Here is a 21,861-nt window from a genome sequence, read left to right on the forward strand (position 1 = left end):
TTCCCGATCCGTCGCTCAACACCACACACCACACGCACACCATCAACAACACCAAGCCAAGCCATCACGACTCGCACGCTAGGCCTCAGCGTCCAATACGCTACCTCTGCAACCCATGGCCCTTGGTTTCAACGCGCAGACGCCAAGCGGCATCGATTGGCCGACACGCTCCCATCTCACGCACCCTTCGCTTAGCCGGTACGGCACTCGACGGCCCTCGCCGCAGCACCACCTGTCACACTCCTGCCCGCTCCCCCACCATCACATCACTCGTGCCATCCGCCAGACCTGTTCCGCGCCCGGCTCGGCCTGTCATCTACCCTCTCTGTCCATTCTGCCGGGTCCCCAAGCCTGTTTACGACATACACGTGGCGCGCGCTCGCTGGCCTCGGTTCCGCAGTCAATAAGCGGGAGAGCTTGCGCGTGGATGGCCGATGACGGAGCTGACAATCACGGCCTGTATATTGCGGGTTTGGCGACGGCATTGGCTGGTGTTTGCGTGCATGACGGTGGTTTTATTGAACGACGGGATGCGGGAGGGCCGTGACGACTCATCGACTCAGCAGCAATAGACCATCTAGACGGATGATGCGAGGCGATGCGACGCGATCAAAGCAACCCACTCACCACTCCGGGCACTTGGCTACACCACCACGGTCCGGGCGAGTCAAACCTCACTAACTGCGCACGTGCTGACCAAGTGCCACAACAGGATCTGGAAGGAAAAATACAATCCGAAATAGCCCACGGGCTGTCTTTGGCCCCAGCTCTATACTACTCCTGGTGTAGCTTACTTCCGCCGAAGAAGGAAGGCCTAGCCTTCCGATCTTCCTCCCTCACTATCGATACGGACGGTTGCCTACCTTACCCCGCGCCGCATTCCGCTGCTCGTGCGCGCCCTGAATGACCGCTTTCGCCGGCCTTGCCTGGGTCAGATGAGGAGTACCCGCGGGAGAAGGTCGCTCGCTCGCTCGCGTTGCTTATTGCGGAATGTTTTACATTGAGCGAGCGAGCGAGCGAGCGCAGGCACCCACATCATCAACGGCTAGGCTTGTCTCTGATCGATGGTCGTCGATGGATGCGTGGATGAATGCGATGGCGCAATATCTTCGTCTTTCCTCTTCCGTCTGTTCCCCTCCTTCCCTTTTGCTTTTTGGAGCCCTGTTCGTGTGGCGCCGCTTGCTGCTGCTGTCATCTGGGGATTATATGCGTTTGCGTTGCCTTGTCTCGTCTCGTCTTGCTTGTCTTTTTGCTTACTGTACATACACGCCTACTCGGCGTTATATTATCTACATGGGTCCGTGGCGAAATCTCGGAGGAAAAAAATATTCTAGCCCTTCTCAGCCTTTCGCTCAATCAATCAATCAATCACTATCCTGTGATAAGGATTTGCGCTGGCTGCGCTGGGCTGGCTGGCTGTTGTGGCATGGTGGTACGATAACGGGGCTTGCGGCTTGTGTTGGGGTGCAGAAGCGATGGTGTGGTGCGCACAGCGCAGGGTATAGCATATCCTACGCCTAGCCGCGTTTCAGGCAGAACGATCGAAGGCGATGCTGCGTGCGTTGCGTTGTGGTGCTGCTTTTCTTTTGTGGGGTGCTGCTGCTGCACTGCGTTGTGCTGTGCGACTGAGATGCTGCCAGAGTGCAGGATCTGGAGCGAGCTCGGGGTTTGATGGTCCGGATGGGATGGGATGGTGTTGTGGGTGTGTGGGTGGGTGGGATGTTGGGGATCAGTGAGTGACGAAGTGACTTCCCTCGTGAGCAGTGCCGCGCAGTGTAGCGCAGTGGATGAGCGTTGATATTCCAGCCACTCGACCTATCGGCTCGCGAGAAAATGGGAAATAGAAAATGGAAAATCTTAAAACTATCAGATCGTCTGCTAGTCCTGTTAGTGGCAGCGGAGTTTTTCCTCAAGCCGTTAGCATTGTGTAGCTCGGCGAGCGGGCAATGTGGATCTGTTTCTGTTTCTGTTTCTGTTTCAGGAGTATGCTTGCGGATTTGATATCGCGATGGGTTGGGATGAGGGCTGCGCAGCTTGGCTTAGTGTACTGTGCCGGTACCGGTATAGAGCAGACGCGTATGTACCCCGGGGAACGTAGTTCTAGGGCTAAGTACATACAGTACAGTGGCGCATTGGATGACGACTCGCTGATCTGCTCTGCTCTGAACTAAACTAAACTAACTCATGAGTGAGTTGCCGAGTGCCAGATGCTAAGCAAGCACGGAAGGTTAGGAAAGGTATCGTACGACCTCTCCTCTCCTCTCTTCTAAGCCTCCCCGTTGGGGGCGGAATTCCGGCTGCGGATGTACGTACCTACCTTCCTACGTACCTTCCGCTTCAACCAACCCAACCCAACCCAACCCATCATCAGCATCCGAAACAGTCAGTTCAGCCATACCAGACTCAAAGTACACGGTAACGGGGTCCTACTCCCCCCGACCCCCGCAGCCCGGAAGACGCCGACGCACGGAGTTAGTGAGCGAATAAACCGCGCGCATAGCGTGATCTCCTACTCACTCGACGGGCGTGGGGTAGGTAAACAACACGCGGTGTCGGATACCGGTGCGGAAGCGGGAATGGCATTGATGTGGAGAAGCGGAGCAGCGTGATGCGCGTCCGAGATGGCGAGAGCGCGGCGTCTATGGCTTCAAAATACATACGTGCATACAGGAGAGAAGCGGGGCCCCTCGCGTTGCGCTGCAGTACTGCATTACAGTGCGGGATCTGTCTCCCTCTTTCTCCGTCTGTCTGTCTGGGGTACATACATCCCGTCCAGCACGGCACGGTACATACGTGGAGACGCCTCCCCCCGCGTCTGCACGAGGCGTGGGATGTGCCTCCCCATCCCCCAAGTACCAGGCCCGTATGGCTTCTCCGCACCTCGTCTCAAGCACAGGAGGCGGGAGCGAGCTGCAAGGACGCGGAGAGCGTGGGGATACTTCATGCTGATGCTGGAAGAAGGGGTACCCGAGGGTCTAGACGGGACTGTAGCGGGCGAGCGAGTCAAGCGTGCAGTTTCCGCGTTAGAGATCAGAGCGCAAGAGCGAGTAAAAGGCGCAGTAGGTAGAAATTAAAATATAGAATTTAAGCCAGTGACGGCTAGGGCTAGAATGGATACAGTCTTTCCTCCGAAAAGCAGACGCAGAGGCAAAACGGGAATGGAACGAGGTTGTCTAGGAAAGGCGGAGGCGCGGGAGGTCGCGTTGGAGTCGGTCGTTCGATCGATCGACTGTTCGTTCGTTCGTCTCTTGAAAAATCGTGATACTACTATTCATCATCATTATTTGCTCTTGCAAGCAGGCAAGCAAGCAGGCAAACAAGCTCTTCCTCATCTGATCGGTTCAGTTCGTTTCGTTAACCCAACAAAAGCCAAAATTCCCTCCACCTGCTTGCTACCAATAATAAGGAGAACGCAAAAAGCAAACTATCTTCATGCCATCAATCATTTACAAAAGGGGGAGGGGGAGGGGATTGGGTTGGGGATGGGGAGTGTCGTAGCATACATGTCCTGGTCCTGATCCTGACTCTCATTGCGAGAGAGAATCAATCGTCAATCATATAGAACATAAGAAAGACGTCTCAAAAGGACGCGCTCGCTCGCTCGCTACGCTCTGCAAAAAGAGTAAAATCCAAGAAAATCAAGCAAATCGAACCCAATTGTGCCAAATTTCACATCGCTCGCTTGCTAGCTATCCCAAAATGCCCCAAAGAAATAAGCAGAAAAATGCACGCTGTCAAGAAGCTGACGAGGCGATGCCATTTGTGTAGAAGGACAAAAAAGCGTTTGCGTGGTGAGGTGTACTCCCCATAGCCACGTTTCGTAGAAGAAGTCAGATTCCGCCCATATATGCTCAAATGCGGTGATTGATCGATCGATCGATGAGAGAAATTTCGGAATATCGACGTTTTGCCGTCCAATGTGAATGTTCGGCTGGCGCGATTGCCAGCGACAAAGGAGAAGAGACGGCGACAGTGCGATGCTCGTCGGGAGCGTTTGAGCGAGATACGCGGAAAGTAGACAGATTCCAGCCCAAGATGCAGATTTGTCCCTACTGAAGAGGGCCATCCCATGTACGTGGGACGGCACGGAGAACCGAAGCGCTATGCTGGAAAAAGCAGACTGATGCAAGGCAAGGAAACGGACATAGGGAAGAGGCGGTGGTCGGCGGTGGTGGTGCGGGGGTCAGGTGATTTCTCCTTCATCCGACGTTCTCCACCTTTTGTGGCGTGCCTCCGCCCGAGGTGCTGGGTCGGGACGATGCCGCGGCAGATTCTTCAACCATGCGCTTGAATTCGATGACGACCTCGGGTGCGATCTTGTCCCAGAGCAGGCTGCGGGTGTAGATGTCAGCGGCAGCTTCGCCCTTGTTCTGCTCCCTCATGGCGGCGAGCGTTTCGGCAAGGTTGCGACGGTGCGATGGCTGAGAGCTGGGCGATAGCGGGTCACTGTAGTCGTCGCTGGCTATGCTGTACCGTGGGCGGGAGAAGTCGATGGAAGTCATGCTATTGTACTGCGCGGGCGTGATGGAGAACAGTTGCTCGTTCTCCTGGTCCTTCGTCGGCGCCGTGAGCTGGTTGTGCAGCTGGTCGAGACTTGAGCTAGAGATGCCGGTCATTTCCGACCCTATGGCCTTGGGCCAGTTGATGCCGGACGGGCCGGGCTCGACTGCTGACACACGGTTGGCAACGACGCCTTGTTCGGTCAGAGTAGGCGCGACACCAGCGTCCTTGAAGATGCTGTCGAGCACGGTGGCTGAGGCGGCGCGAACGTCATCGGGCATGCGAGGGATGGGCGGGGCGTTGGAGCCGGAGGACTTGCTTGCGACGAAAGCGCCGCAGAGAAGCAGCATAAGGAGGAGACCGGATGCGACGGGCTTGTCTTCGTCCTTGGGTCGCGGGATGACGGCGAGAGTTTGCTCTTGTGGTTGCTGGGGCGTCTGCTCGTCGACGACGAAGTCACCGACGAAGACATAGTTCTCCCACTCGCTGTTGCCCATGTTCAGGTTGTCCATGTCAGAGGTGAAGTCGTTGAAGGTGGTGCTGGGAGCGATGGATGCGGAATTGCTGGTGGCACACTCGAGCCTCTCGGTGAGGACAGAGACCTTCTTGCGAAGCTCTCCGGTCTCCAGGGTGTGGGTGCGGACGAGCTCCTCCTTGTCGAACTGCAGCTGGCCGATCATATGGTGCATCTCCATCTGCTCGCGATGCCAGTTCTCCTTCTCCGCCATCAACTGGTCGTACTCTAGTCGCAGGTTGTTGAAGTCATCTTGAAGCGTGCAGAACTTGTCGGTCCACGACTTCTTCTCTTCCTCTAGCTCTTCAGTGTGCTTCTTCTTTCGTTGCCGTGAGTCAAGACTGTAGCGACGTTAGCGTGGGAATAGGGAGAGAACGAACCAAATGGCGGGCAGAACCAAATTGGCAACGCCAGAACCAAAGGAGAGTACGTACGCGGCCTGTCTGTTCCGGAGGAGTCGTTTCTGTTGCTTGAGCTCCTTCATTTCGTCTTCGTTGGTGCAGTTGGCGATCAGCTGGTCGATGTTGAACAGGTTTCGCTCGGCCGGGATGTCAAAACGGGCATTCTTCTTCCTGATGCCGCCGTCACGGCGCGGGGTGAAGGAGCGGGGAGGAGAGCTGGGCCGCATGCGCTTGGGTCCAGGCCGTGAGTCCATCTCCTGCTGGTTGAAGGCCATCCACTCGGAGTTGGTGTGCGGCGACAATGGCTGCTCCGGAGGCGCTGGCGGGAAGACGGAGCTCGGCCGCACGTTACTCTGGACGGGCAGTCCGTGGTACGGCATCTGCTGCGAGTGCTCTGAGACAAAGGGCGGCGGAGCAGCACCAAAGTCGCCAGGGGCGAAGGGATTCAGCGGCTTCGGGGCGGTCGGCGTCCGTGAACCTGAGTTCTCTGGGACGGGCCACGACGTCTGCTGGCCGTAGGTAGCGGCCTGGTTCGCAGGGAGGCGGGCGAAAGGGTTGTTGCTCTGCTCCTGGAAGAAAGGGTTGTTGCCGTTGGTGTTGACGACTGAGCTCGTGGCGGTTCGGTCAACGAACTGGCCGGTGGAGTAGTCCTCCCAGATGGAGGTGTCGGGCGAGAAGATGCCCTGGGTGCTCGTGGTCGGGGACATCAGGACAGGCGTGTCCAGGATGTTGGTGTCCAGCGTGCTGTTGTCGTCGAAGGAGAAGGCGGAGGGTTTCCGGTCGACTGAGCTGAGGGTCGACGAGGGGCGGTGGTAGTCCATGTGGCTGCCGGAGGAGGAGAAGTCCATGGCGGACTCTTGTAGGGGGTGCAGCAAGTACCGGTGTAGCGGCGGGACTGGCGGTGTGGATTGCTCTTTTCGGTAATCGCGATGGCGGGGATCTCGGCAGCGACGGAAAACGAGCAGCAGACGGGCGATTGCGCGAGGGATAAGCAGGCCGGCGGATCAATGGGCGTCCAAAAGCGAGCGATGGGAGCGAGCTCAGCGCTGCGCGTCAAGGGCGAGCAGCGGGCAGGGTGAGGGTGAGGACGGAGGCGGGGAGCGGGAGCAGGAGCAGCGAGCAGCTAGTGCTGGAGGGCTGGGCCTGCTGATAAGTGTTGGTCTCAGCGGGCGCAGAGTGCGCAGTGGGGTGTTGCCGGGGGGGGCGCTGGGAGGCAGGCTTGGGGGCAGGCTTGGACGGGCTGGGGGGAGAGATTCCGTGGGATGCACGCGAAACAGCGGCGGGCGCTGCGATTCGGCGCCCCAGCGCCGTCGGGTAGGCCTGCATCACGGCAGCGGCCTTTCCAGAAACGAGTGGCTGCCGGGCGCTCGCCCATGCAGCGCAAAGCCAGAGACGGCGGGCAGCGGGCGGCGAGTGGACGCGCTGCAGCCAGCCATGGCCCTTCACTGCGGTCTCCGCACCTCCCAGACGGCCTGTTTGCCCTGGCCCGTCTGCCCCAGCGCACGCGGCGCGGGCCCCGTTTGTCGCGCGTGAAGCTGGCTCCTGGTCGGGAGGCTTCATTCACGGCGTGCTAGCAAGTAGGAGGAGTAGTCTGGTGCGACAGCTGCGGCGGCGTATGTGCGGTATCGATACCTACAGAGGCCTGCCTGGCTGGGTCTGCGCGGGCCGGCCCTTCTTGCGAGATTCTACCGACATGATTCGCCCGTGCGATCCCGGCTGGCCCGCCGTGAAAACTCTGAAGCCAGATCCGCGAGATGCGGATGCCCTCTCCCTGCCCTTGCGCCTGGGAAGCGTGCCGGTGTCGTCGTCGTTGCGCCCGCGCATCGCATCGTGAAGGCTGGTGGTGGTGCCGGTGTAATCATGAGGGCGCCGCCGGGCCGCAGTCTCCCGACGACGACGACGACGACGACCCCGCGCCCGCTCACTCTCTGCGGCCTCAACACCATTCGCATGACGCTCTCGTTCTGCCGCCGTGTCAGGCGACGCTGGTTCCAACTAACTCCCACCTCACCTGCCGCCAGCCCTGCCCTGTGGCTCGCTCGCAAGGTGAACCCTCTCTCGCCGCTCTCGCTCGTCCGCCCATGGTGTCATCTGTCCAACTTTCTCCGCTCCAGGGCTCCCTCTGCCGGGCGCGAGTCATCTCACCGCTTCCTCGCCGACCCGCCTTCCCTGCCTGTTTTCGTCCCTTGACATCCCTTCTGTGTTGCGCTTCTATTATCGTGAGGAGTTCCCGGTGTAAGGTACCAGGCCGCCGCATCTCCATCTGGCTGGCGCACCGCCTGCCCTGGGGCGATCCGAGGCAAACACTGCAGCTCCTGTGTTGCCGTGCTGTCCCACATCCACATGCCGAATCCTCTCGTACCGGCCTGATGGAAACTGCTCTGCATTTCTCTATCCGCCCGTCATTCGTCAGTCGTCCTATTTTTCTCCCTCATTTTCCTTTCGGCCTTAAAGTTATCGCGTGGTTTGCGTCAAGCCCTCGCCTGACAGCCGTGGGCCGAAAAAAGTGGCAAGCAAAATCCCGCCTTCGCCAGCCAATGAAGCCGTTGGGTTCTGCTTTTCCTGTTTGTGGCCGCTACCCGCAATCGTGTAACAGATAATAGGGCAAGTAAGACAATCCATCCCAAACCAAAGTGGAGCACCAAGGAATGCGGCCATTCGAGGTGCCGCGACGGCGCCATTGTCCCTTCTGAAGCCCGGGGCGGCGCCGGCACCGCGGACAGGCACAGCCACCGTTAGAGCCCATGTGCAAGAGCTGCTTGCTCTGGATCCGGATCGACCGTTGCGGTTGATCGTCTCTCGGGCGCGTACGCGTATTTCCAGGGTCGTGCCGTAGAGCTGAATGCCTCAGTCCACTCAGTGTGCGCAATGGCTTCTTGGCCCTCTGCTCCGCGACGGTGGCCATGTTCACCGGAAGCCCTCAAGCCTCACCGATGGCATTCAATATTCATGCCCGGGAGCAATTCAATAATCATGCCGAAAGAGCATTGAAGCCCAACGATCGGGGCGAAAATCACGTTGTGCCATTTTGGGAGTTGAGCCATTGCGGCTGCCAAAATCGTGAGGCGGCATAGCGGTGAATGGATCGCTTAGTGCACCCCATCTGGCACCGCGCTCCCACTTGCTGCAAGTTCGCATGCCTGCATGTGTTGTGGCCAGTTGCCATTATCCTTCCTGTTGGGTAGAATTTTCGAGACGATTTGCCTTGGCGCCGGGTTGGTCCACGTAGATTCTGTTGTTAGCTATGAGTCAAAGCGAAAATGGCCTCAAGATCCTCCGTAGTAGCCCCGGGAGATTTCAAAGAGCTCAGAACGCTGAGCGATGACGACAAGCGTCCTATGCTCCCGGCCGGCGACCTACGGTAACTCCTATTCTCGTAGAAAGTGGAGACGTAGCGTTTCAAGGCGGAAGCGGTGAGCAATCCAATTGACTATCTCATCCGGTTTCCGAAGCTTGGGCGCCCACGGTTGTCCAAGGAGAGTTGGACACAACTGCTTTCCAACCGTTGGTCAATTGTGCGGTGAAGAAGAGTCATCGCAGTATGTTCTGGACATGTGAACATTTGAAATGGGAAAGAGATTCTCGTCGCTTCTCCCTTGCGGTGTGTTGGAGACATGGGAATGGGTTAGAGCGCAAACGTCTCCATGTTGCGGGCGGCAGGGTAGCAGCGTGCTTTGTCTTGTGCGACCGAGTGCCAGAGTAACCTCATGGCAAAACGGCCCTCCCAAGGCGCCCGTGGCATGACCTTCCTCTCAGACTACGCGATGACGGGAGCGCCTGCGTAGACTCCTGTCTGTGCGTCGCATGGAAAATCGAATGGTGAAAAGTTGGCAGCATAAGGAGAAGGTATTATCCTAGAGACGGTAAATTGATTATGATTAGTACTTGGAACTTGAGATGGAGGAATCTTGCCTTTTCATTTGGCTGAATATGCCCGACACATTCCTCCACAGCCGCTATAGCTGTTCTAGATGCGCTCGCTGAAGCTACAGCATCTCACCGCCTCCCCCTCCTCCATTGTAGCGTGACGCAGCTGTCGGCAATAGGGCTCTCTTTTGTTGCTGCGGCCGTGAAGCTGAAGCTTAGTGACTTAGCGTTCCCCTGCATCCGACTCGGTATAGATTGTTCTTTCCTGAGAATAGGGCATCCTCTCCTTCATATGCCTTCCTGATCGTCCCTTGCCCATAACTTCACCGTCCTATCTTTACCGCCACTGACGATCCAAGTGGCATCGCTGGTGACATCAGTGCTGAATACAGCCTGCGAATGCCCTTGTAATGTTCTGCAATGTGCCCAGTCGTCGGCTGAGAAGACCTGGATATTCTTGTCGAATCCCGACGAGATGACGAAAGTGGACGCCTTCTTTGGTACCACTTCCCCTTCATCGTTCTCTTGCAGAGGCACGCCGCTTGTTGGCCCGTCAGTGCCCTTGTACCAGCGCAAGTCGGTAACGCCTCCGGTGTTGGCGGCGATTGAGTTGGTCTCGCGCATTGCGCGTACGTCCCAGCACTTCATGAATCCGTCTCCCGAGCCTGATAATAAGCGATGGCCGTCAGTGCTCCAATCGAGGCCGTATATGGGCTTAATGTGACTCTCCAGTAGGTAGATGACGCGACCAGTGCGAACGTCCCACACTCGGCCTATGCTATCCAGCCCGCCGGTTGCTATCAAGGATCCGTCACCGTTGAAGCTGACTGTGTAGACCTCCTTCGAGTGTCCTTCCTGGATAACGAGCTCCTGGCCGGTGTTGACATCCCAGAGGCGCCAGGTCGTGTCGTCAGATGCTGAGGCAAGATAGCGACCGGAAGGGTGGAAGGCTACCCGACAGACGCGGTCGGCATGCCCCTCCAGAGTCCTCAGTGGCTTGTCATCGTCAAGCGACCACAGCTGGATTTTACCACCGGCACCACCAGAGGCAAGATTAACACTTGACGATGAGACCGTTGTGCCGGGGAGAGTCGCACCCGGCATCCAGTCTATTCCAGTCGCACGTTCGGTGTGGCCGCCACGATACGCTTTCTTCTGTTCAAGGCTGGGGACTTCGAGAAGCCTGATGTGACCCCCCCAGTTGCCATATGCTACGTACTGGCCGTTGGGGGAGAACCGAACAATGCTGACAGGCCGATCTGACGTCTGCGATCCGTACAGTTCAAAGCCCTTCAGTCGCTCCTTGATCTTGTTGCGGAACTCGATGTGGGTCTTGAGCGGTATGGTGGCTTCCCGTCGCTGGAAGGCAACTCGCTCCTTCGCGCGTGGCAGAGAGTACTTTGCCATGTCTCTCCGAGCTTCCAGAAGTGATTGAGTTCCTTGAGTGTAGAATTCTTCCTGCTCATCCCCCGGTGCTTCTTCCGCCTCTTGCATCTGGATATCTCCATCCTCACCTGCGGCTTCTGCCTGGTCGGCCAGTAATGCTCGTAGTCGATCGCGCCGTTCCGAAGGTCCTTCGCCGAACAGGGTGATCGGCTCACCCAGTGAGCGTAGCCGCTTCTTAATATCGCGGTCGGCGGTGGGAACTATTAGCTGCGCCGCTCGTCGTTTCCTCTCAAATTGTCCGAGCAGATCGGAGGCCCTTTCGTTCGCCGCTCCGGGGACGCCTGTTGGTATGTAGTGATCCCGGTCAATTGGCACATTGGCCAAGTCAATGCCCTCCATGGCATCGTCCTGGTGTTTAGACGTATCGTCAGCATGTCTCTGGCACAGGGTAGTAAAAAAGCTAGGAACGGGCTGCGGGATATGGTTGCCTCCAGCAAGAGAGATTATGCTTTTGGACTGAGAACGAACAGCGGTACTTACATCTCCATCCTCCTCCACATACGCCTGTCGCGCCGGATGCATGTTCATTTTGATCGTGTCCTCCGGGTGCGCGGAGTCAAAAGCTACGTCGTGGGGCTTGCCGTTCTCCAAAAGTTGAGGCCCGGGCTTTACCCGGTAGGGCTGGCCTTGGCACTTCCGGAACCTGCGAGGCTGTGGTGTTTGGGTTCTGGCATCTCCAAGACAATAGCCAGATCGCTTTGTCTAGGACGGTTAGGCAGCCGCCAATGCCACTTCTCGTTTGTTTCCCCCGTTTGCACTGTGAATCTGCGGACATAATGCTCAATATAATAATGGTAAGTTCAGCCATCCACTAGCCACATTGGCATGACGCCAGTGCCGAATTTCACCCCCCGGTTCAAAAGTCGCTGCCCTTTTCTTTCACCCTCTGCGAAGGTATTACGCCATGTCCATTCCACGCCGTCACGCTTCGCTCTGGCACTTTTGGATACTGACTCTGCATCACTAGGCCTGGGCTGCGGCCATGTCACTTGCCATCGCTGGCGCCGCTGTTCTTGTTCGGCGCTCCCCTCGCGCTGCTCCGCGTCAAGCTGCATCCGCCGGCTTACTCTTCTGCCTGTCCACATCCTCCCCGTTTGCGCCCGCGCATGCGACACGGACGGCCAATTTCCATTCGCACCGATCGGCATCGCTCTACGCACCGCAGACATGTCCATTGAATAGAGATGCCAGTCCGGCCGCAATTGGGCTTAGATCCTTCCATTCGACGTCGCATCACTGGGAACGAGCGCCCCAATTCGCCTACCACGTTGCCGCATCCTACTCCGCAAAAGGCCACAAGTTCAATGCTGAAGCCAATATCTATACGGGCGACGCCTACAATGCCACCAAGTACGACGTTACAAGTCTGAGGGAGTGCAAGAGATGGAAGGATAAGCGAAAACGAGCAAGGAGCGGGCAGGATGCCTTCTTCTTCAGCCAGATTGGAACCACAAGGAGCACTGCATTTGGCGTAGCAGACGGCGTCGGGGGCTGGGTCGAGTCTGGCATTGACCCCGCCGACTTTTCGCACGGCTTGTGCGAGTACATGGCTTGCGCTGCGAGGTTGTGGTCGCAAGAATCCAAGACGGCGTCGTTACATCCGAAGGATCTGCTTCAGGTGGGGTATGACGAGGTCATTGAGGACAATAGCATTGTCGGAGGCGGCAGCACGGCATGTCTAGCGGTCGCAGAACCGGGCGGCAACGTCGAAGTCGCCAACCTTGGAGATTCCGGCTTCATGCACCTAGGATTGAACGCGGTACGACACTTTACGCATCCACAGACCCACGCGTTCAACACGCCGTATCAGCTCTCCAAAACTCCCCAGCGCATGCTGGTGCAGATGGCGGTGTTTGGCGGTCCCAGCACGCTGTCCGACCTTCCGAAAGTGTCGAGCGTAACGCACCACAGAGTCCGCCACGGCGAAGTGCTAGTCTTCGCCACTGACGGCGTATGGGACAATCTGAGTCCGCAGGATGTCCTCGGCATCGTCAGCCGCAGCATGGTTGATTTTGGTGGATGGGTGGACAGAGACGGCACTATCGATGTCGGCCACGAGCTACTCAAGCTCGCGCAAGCCGATTCAGCTAGCAGAGCGGATGGTACATCATTGCAGGCAAAGCTTGCTGCCGCAATCGCAAAAGAAGCAAAGGAGACGAGCCTCGATACGCGCCGAAGCGGACCTTTCGCCAAAGAAGTGCAAAAGCACTATCCGGGGGAGAATTGGCATGGCGGAAAACCGGATGATATTGCAACTGTGGTTGCGGTTGTGGTGGAGGAGCCGAACGAGTGACGGGGCTTCTGTATCTGTATCGTGTAAGCTGATTTGCATGGGCTGGCGTTGAAAGAGGTCATATGGCGTGCCTGCATAGAGTCTGGGCGGATCTTCTTGTTGGTTAGCACGCATCGAATTGTCTACTTTCTTGTACGTTTAAGCTATGCAGCTATGCGCATACAAGTCCTCATCTGTTCGCCGTGCCTAATGCAGCAATGTTGAATCATAGGAGAATCATTGCGCAATCCACACAGCTCTTCAAGGCATGGATTGAAGTATAATGGACTTGCGGCAGTAGCGTTTCCAACGTTGAGGATATTTCTGTACAAATCTTGCACAATTGTCGTAGTGGAGTGGTCTGTTTACACGCGTTGCCCGGCAACCCGCCACGCGAACTTCGAGATCGGCCACCACGCGCCCACCATCGGACCTCACTCAAGCCCACCACCGCCGCATCCCTACAACGAAAACAGCCGCCGGAACCACCGCGCCTTATGTATGGAAAACTAACTCTACAGTCTCCAACATTCGCTATCACGACTTCTCCGCTGCTCGACTTCAGATAGCCCGACACGCGCAGCGGCTATCCACCCGCAATGGCGACCGCTTCTCCCACCCCCATGGGCTCCTACTCCGGCCTCGGGCGCATGCGCTCGCAGTCGACTATCCGGCCTCGCAGAGACTCGCCGCTGTCTGTGCTGGGCCAGAGCCAGGGCTTCCGGGCGGACGCGCCCATGATGCAGAATATAAACATTGGGGACAGCTCCGACGACGAGATACCGCAGCCGATGAAATTGAGCGCCCTCACGACAGCGCTGCTCGCTCAGTCGCAGAACGAAACCAATTCGCCGGAGAAGGCAGCGGGACGGAGACCTAAGCTGCGGATATCGCGTGGGTCCAGCTCGAACACCCCGGTGCAGGATACGGTTACGCCTGCGCCGAGCTTGAGGATAAAAAGAGTGCCGCTGAGGGGTGCGCCGATGAGGAGGCTGCGCAGGACGCCGCAGAGCGAAGAGCAGGATCATCCGCCGAGCCAGGACCAGGAGAATCTCCCTGTGTCGGTGGTGAAGGTGGATGCGATGAATGGCGCCGATTCGGTTATGAAGGTCACGGATTCGGTGATGAAGGTTGCGGATCACGATATGCGGCCTCCGCCTCAGCCGCAATCGCCTGTTCAGAGACAAGAGAGGCCGATGCCGTTGCAGGCGATAAGCGCAAACACGCCGCGACGGCCTGCACCGCCGCCGCCGCCCAAGATGTCCGTTCTGGAGACTGCTACTGCGGCTGCTGGTGCTGCGACGACGAAAACAAGAGAGAGGAAGAAGAGGAGTACGCTGGCGGTTAATGGGAAGCACTATTCGCAAATGGATCGCATTGGAAGAGGAGGGAGTTCTGCGGTGTACCGGGTGATGGCAGAGAATTTCAAGCTACTGGCGTTGAAGAGAGTAAAGCTTGAGGACGCCGATGAAGCTGCCGTGAGGGGTTACAAGGGCGAGATCGACCTCCTGAACAAGCTCAAGAATGTGGAAAGAGTAGTGAGGCTGTATGACTGGGAGGTGGATGACGCACGGCAAATCTTGAGCGTGGTACGTACAGCTTACACTCGTCTGCCTTCCATCTGTCAAGAATGTCTCCTTCCAGCTAAACTATGCTAACGCTCTACAGCTCATGGAACTCGGCGAATCGGACCTCGCCCGCATAATCCGCATGAAGCTCGACCCAGCAGACGCAAAGCTTGACCTCAGCTTTACCCGCTACTACTGGAAAGAGATGCTTGAATGTGTCGGTGCCGTCCACGAACACGACATAGTGCACTCCGATCTCAAGCCCGCCAACTTCCTGCTGGTACAAGGCCGCCTCAAGCTCATCGACTTTGGCATCGCAAACGCCATCGAAGTTGACCATACAGTGAACGTCCACCGCGATTCGCACATCGGTACCCCAAATTATATGTCCCCCGAAAGTCTCGAAGACAGCGCTGGCGGCGCAAGGGGCCAGCTGAGCAACGGCAATGGAGCGAAGGACATGAAGCTCGGCAAACCGAGCGACATCTGGAGTCTCGGCTGCATACTGTATCAAATGGTCTACGGCAAACCCCCCTTCGCCCACATCGCCAACCAAATGGCGCGCGTCCTCGCCATCGTAAACCGCGACTACGAAATCCACTTCGCAGACTACGGCATCGGCGACGTACGGGTTCCACCTGGTCTGAAGGCCACGCTCCGGCACTGCCTGGACCGAAATCCAAAGAGAAGACCCACAATTGCGCAGCTGCTCGATGAACGCGATCCGTTCATATACCCCGACGGCGGGGACGATCTGAGGATACCCCAGGATCTGCTCGCCCAGATCATCCAGAAGGTTGCGGACCGCTTTATGGACCCGAAGAAGGAGCCGCCGACGGACGAGGAGATACGACAGTATCCCGCCTCGTTTTACGAGAAGATCAGGCAGCTTTTGGAGAATGCGTAGGCTCGCCTGTTGTCTACCTACCACGTCTGGACCCTCCTCGTACTCTTTTGCATAGAAGCGCGCTTCCTCACTTCTTTTCTCGACTCCTAGGACACAACCTACGTTCTTCCCTCGTCGCGCGACGCACGCACCAAAAGATCTATTTTAATGACCGTAACGGCGTATTCTGGGACTGGGCTGGCGGCTTGCTTGATTGCTTACTTGCACTCTTGTATCTCCTTTTCTTTTTGTTTTCCAATTCCCCGCGACGCATACGCATCCATACTCTTCTCTAGCGTTCAGCGGGTCGGTTGTGTTGGATACCATGGCGCATGGCGCTTGGCGTGCAACGGAGTGGCTTTTTGTATATATTTTTGGGTTTAGGGGGATGAGTGATTCTCGATGAGGAGGAAGACGATGGTGATGATGATGATTAAGAAGAAGAGATTCTTGAATGTTCAGATCGTCCTGTGCATACAACTTGGTTCCTGACCGCGGCTGCAGGCTTTGTCGTGTGTGGGATGGGTTGCGTAGCAAAGAGAATCGCTCTACTCTGTTCGTAGGGACGGGACTGGTGGCTGTTGAGCTGAGGAGAGAGGTTTTGTTTACACTCGAACGAGTGAGCTCACACGCATGACATGTTCTCGCTGTTTGACGAATATTTCTCTCTGCGTCCGTGAAGAATTTTGGTGTCTATCCGTCGTCGTTAACACCTAAACGGTGTAGTCTAGTCGACCAGATACCGGTATGTCATTTCTGCCCTAAAGGAAAAAGGTTAAGATACGTAAGCAAGATGGCCGCGTTCGTGGTTGTGGCTGTAGCGTGTAGGTCGTACTGTGTACTGTACGTTGCTCTTATTCCCCTCCCTTGCGAGAAAAGAATTTCGACAACTGCAACAGAAGCGAAAGCTTACCGGTAAGGTATTATACATCTCTACGTTTAACAGCTAGAATGACTTAACTCTAACGCCACGATGCTAGAACCCAATTCTCCCCTCGGTGGGAAATGCATAATAACTCCACTCTACTCCCAATCATCCCAATACCCCTCCTCCCCGGGGTACTCAAATGCCTCCCCATCCACCGTCCCATTCCCCACCCCCGCCCCCTGCAGCCCCGGATCCACAACCCGCCCATCGCCCCTCCACTGCGGCCCCTCCGCCGCAACATCAATCTTCCCATTATCAAAGCACTCATCGAATCGCACCCGTGGCAGCTCCGCGTACTTCCCATCCCACCGTGCATCCATCGCATCTTTCAGATTCTTCACCGCGCCGTCCTTGTGCAGCTGCTGCCACGGCTTCGTGCACGCGTTCCCGCTGCACGACTTCAGCACCAGCAGCAGCGCGTCGGTGCGGTTCAGCAGCGCGGGGATTTCGTAGCCTGCGAGCTGCGTGGTGCCGGAATCGTAGGCGTTCTTGTGCGGCGGCGTGGAGGGCGCGGAGGGGTGTAGGTTGTGCATCTGCACCGGGTCGGTGAGCATGTCGTAGAGTTCGTGAGAGTTGTTGCGGCAGTGGACTGCGTACATTAGGGAGTAGCCTTTGCCGGCGAGGCGGAGCGATTTGTACGAGTTTACGTATTTACCCGTGCGGTTGTTCCCTGGGGGGGTTGTTAGGTTCTGTGGGGTTGTAGGGAGTGGGAAAGAGAGTGGAAGACGTACATTTGTAGGACGCGCCTTCCCAGAACTCAACGTTGGTGTATTCGTCCTGGTCAGAGCTCTCTCTGCTGTCTATATCCGCTGCCGTGTGCGGAATCGGTCTTCCGTCGAACTCTGCGCGCTGCGACATGCCGGCCATGTCCAGGATCGTGGGTGCAAGATCGACATGTGCGGTCACGACGTCCGTTTTCCTGTTCTTGGGAACGTTCGGCCCGCGGATGATCAGGGGCACGTTGATATCCTCCTCGAACGCGTATTTCTTGCCCGGGCCGAGCCGGTGGTGCCCGAGGTGGAAGCCGTTGTCGCTGCTGTAGATGATGTAGGTGTTTTCGAGCTGGTTCGCGTTGTCCAGGATGTTGACGATGCGCTCGACCATGTCATCTACCGATAGGAGTGCTTCGGTGCGGCGCTGGTAGTTGTGGTGAAGCATGTGCTCCTGGGACTTGTTGAGGCGATCGAGCTGCCAGACGATGTTTACTCCGGACCTCTGCTCATCAGTCAGCTGTGTTTGACGGGTCCGAAAGATATTGTAAGAGTAATTTTGGAAGAAAGAACAGCCAAGGACTTACGTTCGCAGGGTTGAAGTTCTCCGCGGGTGGGACTTCCAAACCCGAAAGCGTGCCGTTATATTTGTGCGCTGGTACTGGCGGTTGCGGATTGTGGCCCACTTGGCTGTGCGGCGTGATCGGAGCGATTGCCACAAAGAATGGATCATCATGTTGGAGAGCCTCGTGGAGGTATCCATATCCGTATTCAGCCACTTTGTCGGTGCTGTACTCCCCCTCGAAGGACGTATTGATCTTTTCCGGATTATCCCAGTTGTCTCTGGTAATATGCTGGAATGGCGGATTGTAGTATTGGTACGTCTGGCCGCCAACTAAGAGGTCCTATAGTTCGAACTGGTTAGGGTCACCACGGAAACGGCGAGATTTGGGAAAGAAGCCTGCTTACAGCTTTCGTCCACCCTCTTGCCGTGGTTTTCTCGACTAATTTCTTTTCCATCCCGTTATACAGTTTCCCAGTGTAATAAGTCCGATATCCATTATTCCCCAGCCAGATGGGAAGATACTTGGAGTTCAGCCCTTCATCGTGGATCTTGTGCCAGCCGCCCCAAGGCTGGATTGCAGAATCAGTATCGTCTAGCCTGTAGGAGGGGATGTGTCACACTCACCCCACTGACAGAGGTGACCTTGTGGTTATGTGCAAGTAGGCCAGTCAATATGCTAACACGTGCGGGACAACATAGTGCTGTTGGCGCGTAGTGTCGGGTGTACCATGTTCCTTCCTTGATGAGTAGCTTCTGTACTTTTGGCATGTGGTCGAGGGAGTTCATGCGCGCGTCTTGGTCGTCGGTGAGAATGAAGACAACATTGTGCTTTTTGCCGGCCTCCTGGGAGGCTGAAAGGGCTGTGCATAGCAGCATACACAAACCGATCGCGAACGAAGAAAGATACATGATGGAGATACTGAAAAGTTTGCCGCTGGACTCTAGCTCTCTTTGGATGAGGGCTTCCTTCTCTTATACCATTGAGCACGTAGCACAAATTATACGAGCTATGGGCCTTGCGATGCCCTGGAATGGCGATGCATTAGATGAAAAAAGCGGTCGGGCAGGATCATCGGCCGCCAATTTCGTCACCGAAGGCCTAATGAGCGAATTCGTATTTTGAATCTCCTGAAAGTAGCGGGCTCTGTTCGCCGCCCGCGCACTCGCCATGTCTAAAAACAGCCCACTGCATGGAGGTATTCAAGCTTCAGTGATCTTCCGCTTGCGCGGGTGGCCTAACGAGCCGTAACGCCTTTCAGGCCTTACCACCAGGAAGGAAATAGGCCTTTCTACAACTCCGATCCAAGGTGGCATTGGGTCTTTAAGCACAGCCCAAACAAGTTCCGCCGATTTCCTGTTTGGGCTAACCTGCAGCTCCCGTGACTCTAATGACGTCAATCTGGAGCGTACCTGACGAGCTGATGTTAGCGACATGGCGCGCGAAAGAAGCGAACCGCAATGGGTTGCCTGAAGAGCTTAACTATACGTACCTATGCAAAGGGTTTGCATCGTAGGATATTGTTAGTGGACCTCATCGTTACGAAGCGAAAGATACTTCACCAGCAGACCGCGCAGATTCCTGAGCGAGCGTACACCTGGACCAGACTTCCAATCTTGGTAACATCATACACAAGCTGCCTAGCCTTCATACTACCTATGCAGCCTTGAGAATGATCTTAACGTACCAAGAGGAGGTGTATGTCGGGATGGTTGTCGGCCCGAGCGGGGTTGAAACCACGTGGTGTTGCGTTATGGAGGGGCTATGCACCAGGCGCGCCCACGGACCTGCACACCTCAGTCTTTCCACTTTTCGCCACGGCACGTCTTCGAAATGCCGTGATTCCGGCTTCACTTTCGAGCTCTGGACAGCACGTACTGAAGCACAATCCAAGTCGTTCGCTCCCGTGGGCCCCCTCAAGCGGCTTCCTTCCTACCAGCCCTCAACTCGCTCAGGATGGATTCTCTACCGCCCGAACTCCTGTTGTATATATTCGAATTCCTGTATCCCCTGGACGTCTCGTTCCCAAATGCATCGTCTTCAACAAGCTATGAGCGCTCCAGCGACCTCGCCCGGGTCTGCCTCGTCTCTCGGAGAATCAACCAGATTGCTACGCCTATCTTGTATCGATCCATAGAACAAGCGCCAGGGAGAACACCGCTCTTTTTCAAGGATGTCTTGGTAGCTCTATGCGGGAATCCAACCTTGAAGCAGCACGTCAAAGCAATTAAGCAAAGAGGATCATACCGCTTTATCTCCTGGACAGCTCATGTTTCCCCGCCGGAGTGGGCGATGCCTCTCTCCGACGGGATGGACTTACTACATCCGGATGAGATTTATTCCCGCCTCGCGAGCGGAGAAGACCCCTTTATAACACTACTCGCCCTTCAGTCACCAAATCTGGAGCAGCTCTGCGTCGACTTTCCAAAACATCGATTTGACGGTGGTGGGAAATTACCACTCCTTTTGGAGAAGATGACGGCAGTACTGGCAGCTCCTTTAGGTTCACCACCTCAATTCCACTCGCTTCGTGTTCTACGCCTCGACTTGAGATTCTGGGACCACTTCCCGATCAATAGTATCTACCAGATTCTTCTTTTGCCCCAGCTCAAGGATCTTACGCTCGGTCGCTGGGGAGCTGTATACGAGAGGGACCGGGGAGCGTCTAGACCGGATCCAGATCATCAAGATTCTCATGTGCTTGACCAACCTTGGATATGGCCCGTACGGTCGTCGCCGATCGAGAGGCTTTCGTTGCTGTCGTCCAGGGCTCCCGCATATATCATCGCGAATCTAGTTACGGCCTGCAAAGCGCTGAAACGGTTCGAATGCGGCAGCCCAGCCAGATTTACTGGGGCAGAATTTCGGTACAACCAGGTCTCCGCGGCCGTCGCGGCGCATTATGGCAGCTTGGAGGAGTTAGCTATTGGCACAAAAGAGTACCATCCGCCAGAGGACTACGGAGAATTCAAATACTGCGAGAATCTTAAATTTCTCAAGGTGCTACGGATTCCGTACCGTGTCCTGATGAAGCACAACCATGCATCCGGTCTTTTGCAACGTCTGCCGCCAGACCTCGAATTTCTCATCCTTGACTTCCCGCGGCTGGACCGCCTGAGCTTTGACTTTGACGGCATTCTCTTGGTGCTAAGAGAAGCTGTCTCTTCAGGTGGCTTTTCTCAGCTGAAGGCGGTTGAGTTCAGGTTACTTGGCGTCGGCGAGCAAGCTGTAGCTGCTGTTCCAGATATCCATAAATATAGATCGGCCTTCCAAGCCGGTGGGACCCGGCTAGATATGGCAATAGCGATTGGGAATCCATTCGACAGTAAGCATTGACAATAGGTCTTAACGCGTAGAGTGACTGACGTTGCAGTGCCGCTTTCACTAGAGACGTCGCATCGGCTAGAGCAGCTGTTCCCCGGCTTTGTTCGGTATGTCAAGGGACACCATCTCATTTGTGCCTCAACCTGCGAGAGACCACATACGCCCGTCTTTGAAGAAGAGGAGGAATATATTTCTCGAGATCCGTATAGGGAAACTTGGTAGAGAAAGGTGCCGGACGAGCGGAGCTTTCCGCTCTTGTTTCCATTCATCAGAGCATGCGGGTTTTCGCACCCGTTGAGCTACCCTTTCAAATGTTCGAAGTCGTTCTTGCCTCAACATGGTACTTGGGTTTTGATTCAAGTCGCTGGTAACTGGCCCAGCCTTCGCGCCTCTCCCTCGGATTTGAATATGTATGAAGGGGTATGGGCAGAGCTACACATTTGCTTTCTTACATCAACAGTCCCTTAGATACCTTCTAGGGCCTGCTGCCGGGCTTTAGCAAAATCGGCAGCTTGGAGTGGACGGCCTCTGACAGCCTCCTTCCACTTCATAAAGCAGTGAGCGGTTCTCGTATGCGCTTCTCCTTGCTCGCAACCCCCCGGAATTGTCTTGTTTCTCGAGCCCTTCTATCCAAGAAAAAAAAAAAAAAAGGTCATGGACCACCTTCATGGAGAGCTCTTCGGCACATGCGCCGAGCATGCCTCACCCACGAACTAAAAAAATGGCGACGTTAGCAACATATACGGTCCTTCAGCTCCAATCGTCCACTCCCGCAGTGTGGTATCTTCCCGTCTGTGAAAGCTCCTCATCTCTTACTCCTCCCCATCTTACCAAATCCAAAACAACAAAAAACAATGGATGGCATTCTATGCGGCGCTTCCC

General features: G+C 56.1%; 8 protein-coding genes across 8 annotated transcripts; 5 read left to right on the forward strand and 3 right to left on the reverse strand.

Moving 5' to 3' along the window:
* Positions 1-699: 699 nt before the first annotated feature.
* On the forward strand, positions 700-1,759 carry BU26DRAFT_225408 (uncharacterized protein). The gene has a single exon (XM_033820796.1). The coding sequence runs from the start codon at positions 991-993 to the stop codon at positions 1,519-1,521; it is 531 nt and encodes a 176-aa protein (XP_033688575.1). The 5' UTR covers positions 700-990; the 3' UTR covers positions 1,522-1,759.
* Positions 1,760-4,232: 2,473 nt separating this feature from the next.
* Positions 4,233-6,263, reverse strand: BU26DRAFT_450481 (uncharacterized protein; the record flags this gene model as incomplete). The annotated part of the gene is made up of 2 exons (XM_033824745.1): positions 4,233-5,333; positions 5,391-6,263. Coding segments are annotated over 2 exons (1,974 nt in total), but the record flags the coding sequence as incomplete, so codon positions are not given.
* An 809-nt stretch (positions 6,264-7,072) lies between these two features.
* Positions 7,073-8,197, forward strand: BU26DRAFT_225447 (uncharacterized protein). The gene has a single exon (XM_033820797.1). The coding sequence runs from the start codon at positions 7,170-7,172 to the stop codon at positions 8,013-8,015; it is 846 nt and encodes a 281-aa protein (XP_033688577.1). The 5' UTR covers positions 7,073-7,169; the 3' UTR covers positions 8,016-8,197.
* Positions 8,198-9,570: 1,373 nt separating this feature from the next.
* Positions 9,571-11,256, reverse strand: BU26DRAFT_419645 (U4/U6 small nuclear ribonucleoprotein-like protein Prp4; the record flags this gene model as incomplete). Its single annotated transcript, XM_033823314.1, has 2 exons — positions 9,571-11,076; positions 11,209-11,256. The coding sequence occupies 2 exons, from the start codon at positions 11,254-11,256 to the stop codon at positions 9,571-9,573; spliced, it is 1,554 nt and encodes a 517-aa protein (XP_033688578.1).
* A 159-nt stretch (positions 11,257-11,415) lies between these two features.
* BU26DRAFT_515906 (5-azacytidine resistance protein azr1) lies at positions 11,416-13,197 on the forward strand. Its single transcript, XM_033828201.1, has 2 exons — positions 11,416-11,522; positions 11,696-13,197. Exons 1-2 carry the CDS (start codon positions 11,520-11,522, stop codon positions 13,019-13,021), a joined length of 1,329 nt encoding a protein of 442 aa, XP_033688579.1. The 5' UTR covers positions 11,416-11,519; the 3' UTR covers positions 13,022-13,197.
* A 402-nt stretch (positions 13,198-13,599) lies between these two features.
* BU26DRAFT_528707 (kinase-like protein) lies at positions 13,600-15,475 on the forward strand (the record flags this gene model as incomplete). Its single annotated transcript, XM_033830865.1, has 2 exons — positions 13,600-14,589; positions 14,669-15,475. 2 exons carry the CDS (start codon positions 13,600-13,602, stop codon positions 15,473-15,475), a joined length of 1,797 nt encoding a protein of 598 aa, XP_033688580.1.
* A 1,002-nt stretch (positions 15,476-16,477) lies between these two features.
* On the reverse strand, positions 16,478-18,695 carry BU26DRAFT_548017 (Arylsulphatase; the record flags this gene model as incomplete). The annotated part of the gene is made up of 5 exons (XM_033831912.1): positions 18,282-18,695; positions 18,062-18,226; positions 17,680-17,997; positions 17,114-17,597; positions 16,478-17,052 (listed from the first exon to the last, which is right to left on the reverse strand). The coding sequence occupies exons 1-5, from the start codon at positions 18,564-18,566 to the stop codon at positions 16,478-16,480; spliced, it is 1,827 nt and encodes a 608-aa protein (XP_033688581.1). The 5' UTR covers positions 18,567-18,695.
* Positions 18,696-19,305: 610 nt separating this feature from the next.
* BU26DRAFT_548018 (uncharacterized protein) lies at positions 19,306-21,543 on the forward strand. Its single transcript, XM_033831913.1, has 2 exons — positions 19,306-20,980; positions 21,029-21,543. The coding sequence occupies exons 1-2, from the start codon at positions 19,612-19,614 to the stop codon at positions 21,199-21,201; spliced, it is 1,542 nt and encodes a 513-aa protein (XP_033688582.1). The 5' UTR covers positions 19,306-19,611; the 3' UTR covers positions 21,202-21,543.
* The last annotated feature ends 318 nt before the right edge of the window (positions 21,544-21,861 follow it).

The sequence above is a fragment of the Trematosphaeria pertusa genome, assembly GCF_010094035.1.
Source record: "Trematosphaeria pertusa strain CBS 122368 unplaced genomic scaffold BU26scaffold_3, whole genome shotgun sequence".
NCBI classification, from domain to species: Eukaryota; Fungi; Ascomycota; class Dothideomycetes; order Pleosporales; family Trematosphaeriaceae; genus Trematosphaeria; species Trematosphaeria pertusa.

Excerpts from the sequence above, each read along its gene's own strand:
- BU26DRAFT_225447 (XM_033820797.1), top strand. The coding sequence starts at position 7,170 with ATGCGGATGCCCTCTCCCTGCCCTTGCGCCTGGGAAGCGTGCCGGTGT.
- BU26DRAFT_225408 (XM_033820796.1), top strand. The coding sequence starts at position 991 with ATGTTTTACATTGAGCGAGCGAGCGAGCGAGCGCAGGCACCCACATCA.
- BU26DRAFT_548018 (XM_033831913.1), top strand. The coding sequence starts at position 19,612 with ATGGATTCTCTACCGCCCGAACTCCTGTTGTATATATTCGAATTCCTG. Across the intron at positions 20,981-21,028 it reads GATTGGGAATCCATTCGACA|TGCCGCTTTCACTAGAGACG; the intron begins GTAAGCATTGAC and ends CTGACGTTGCAG.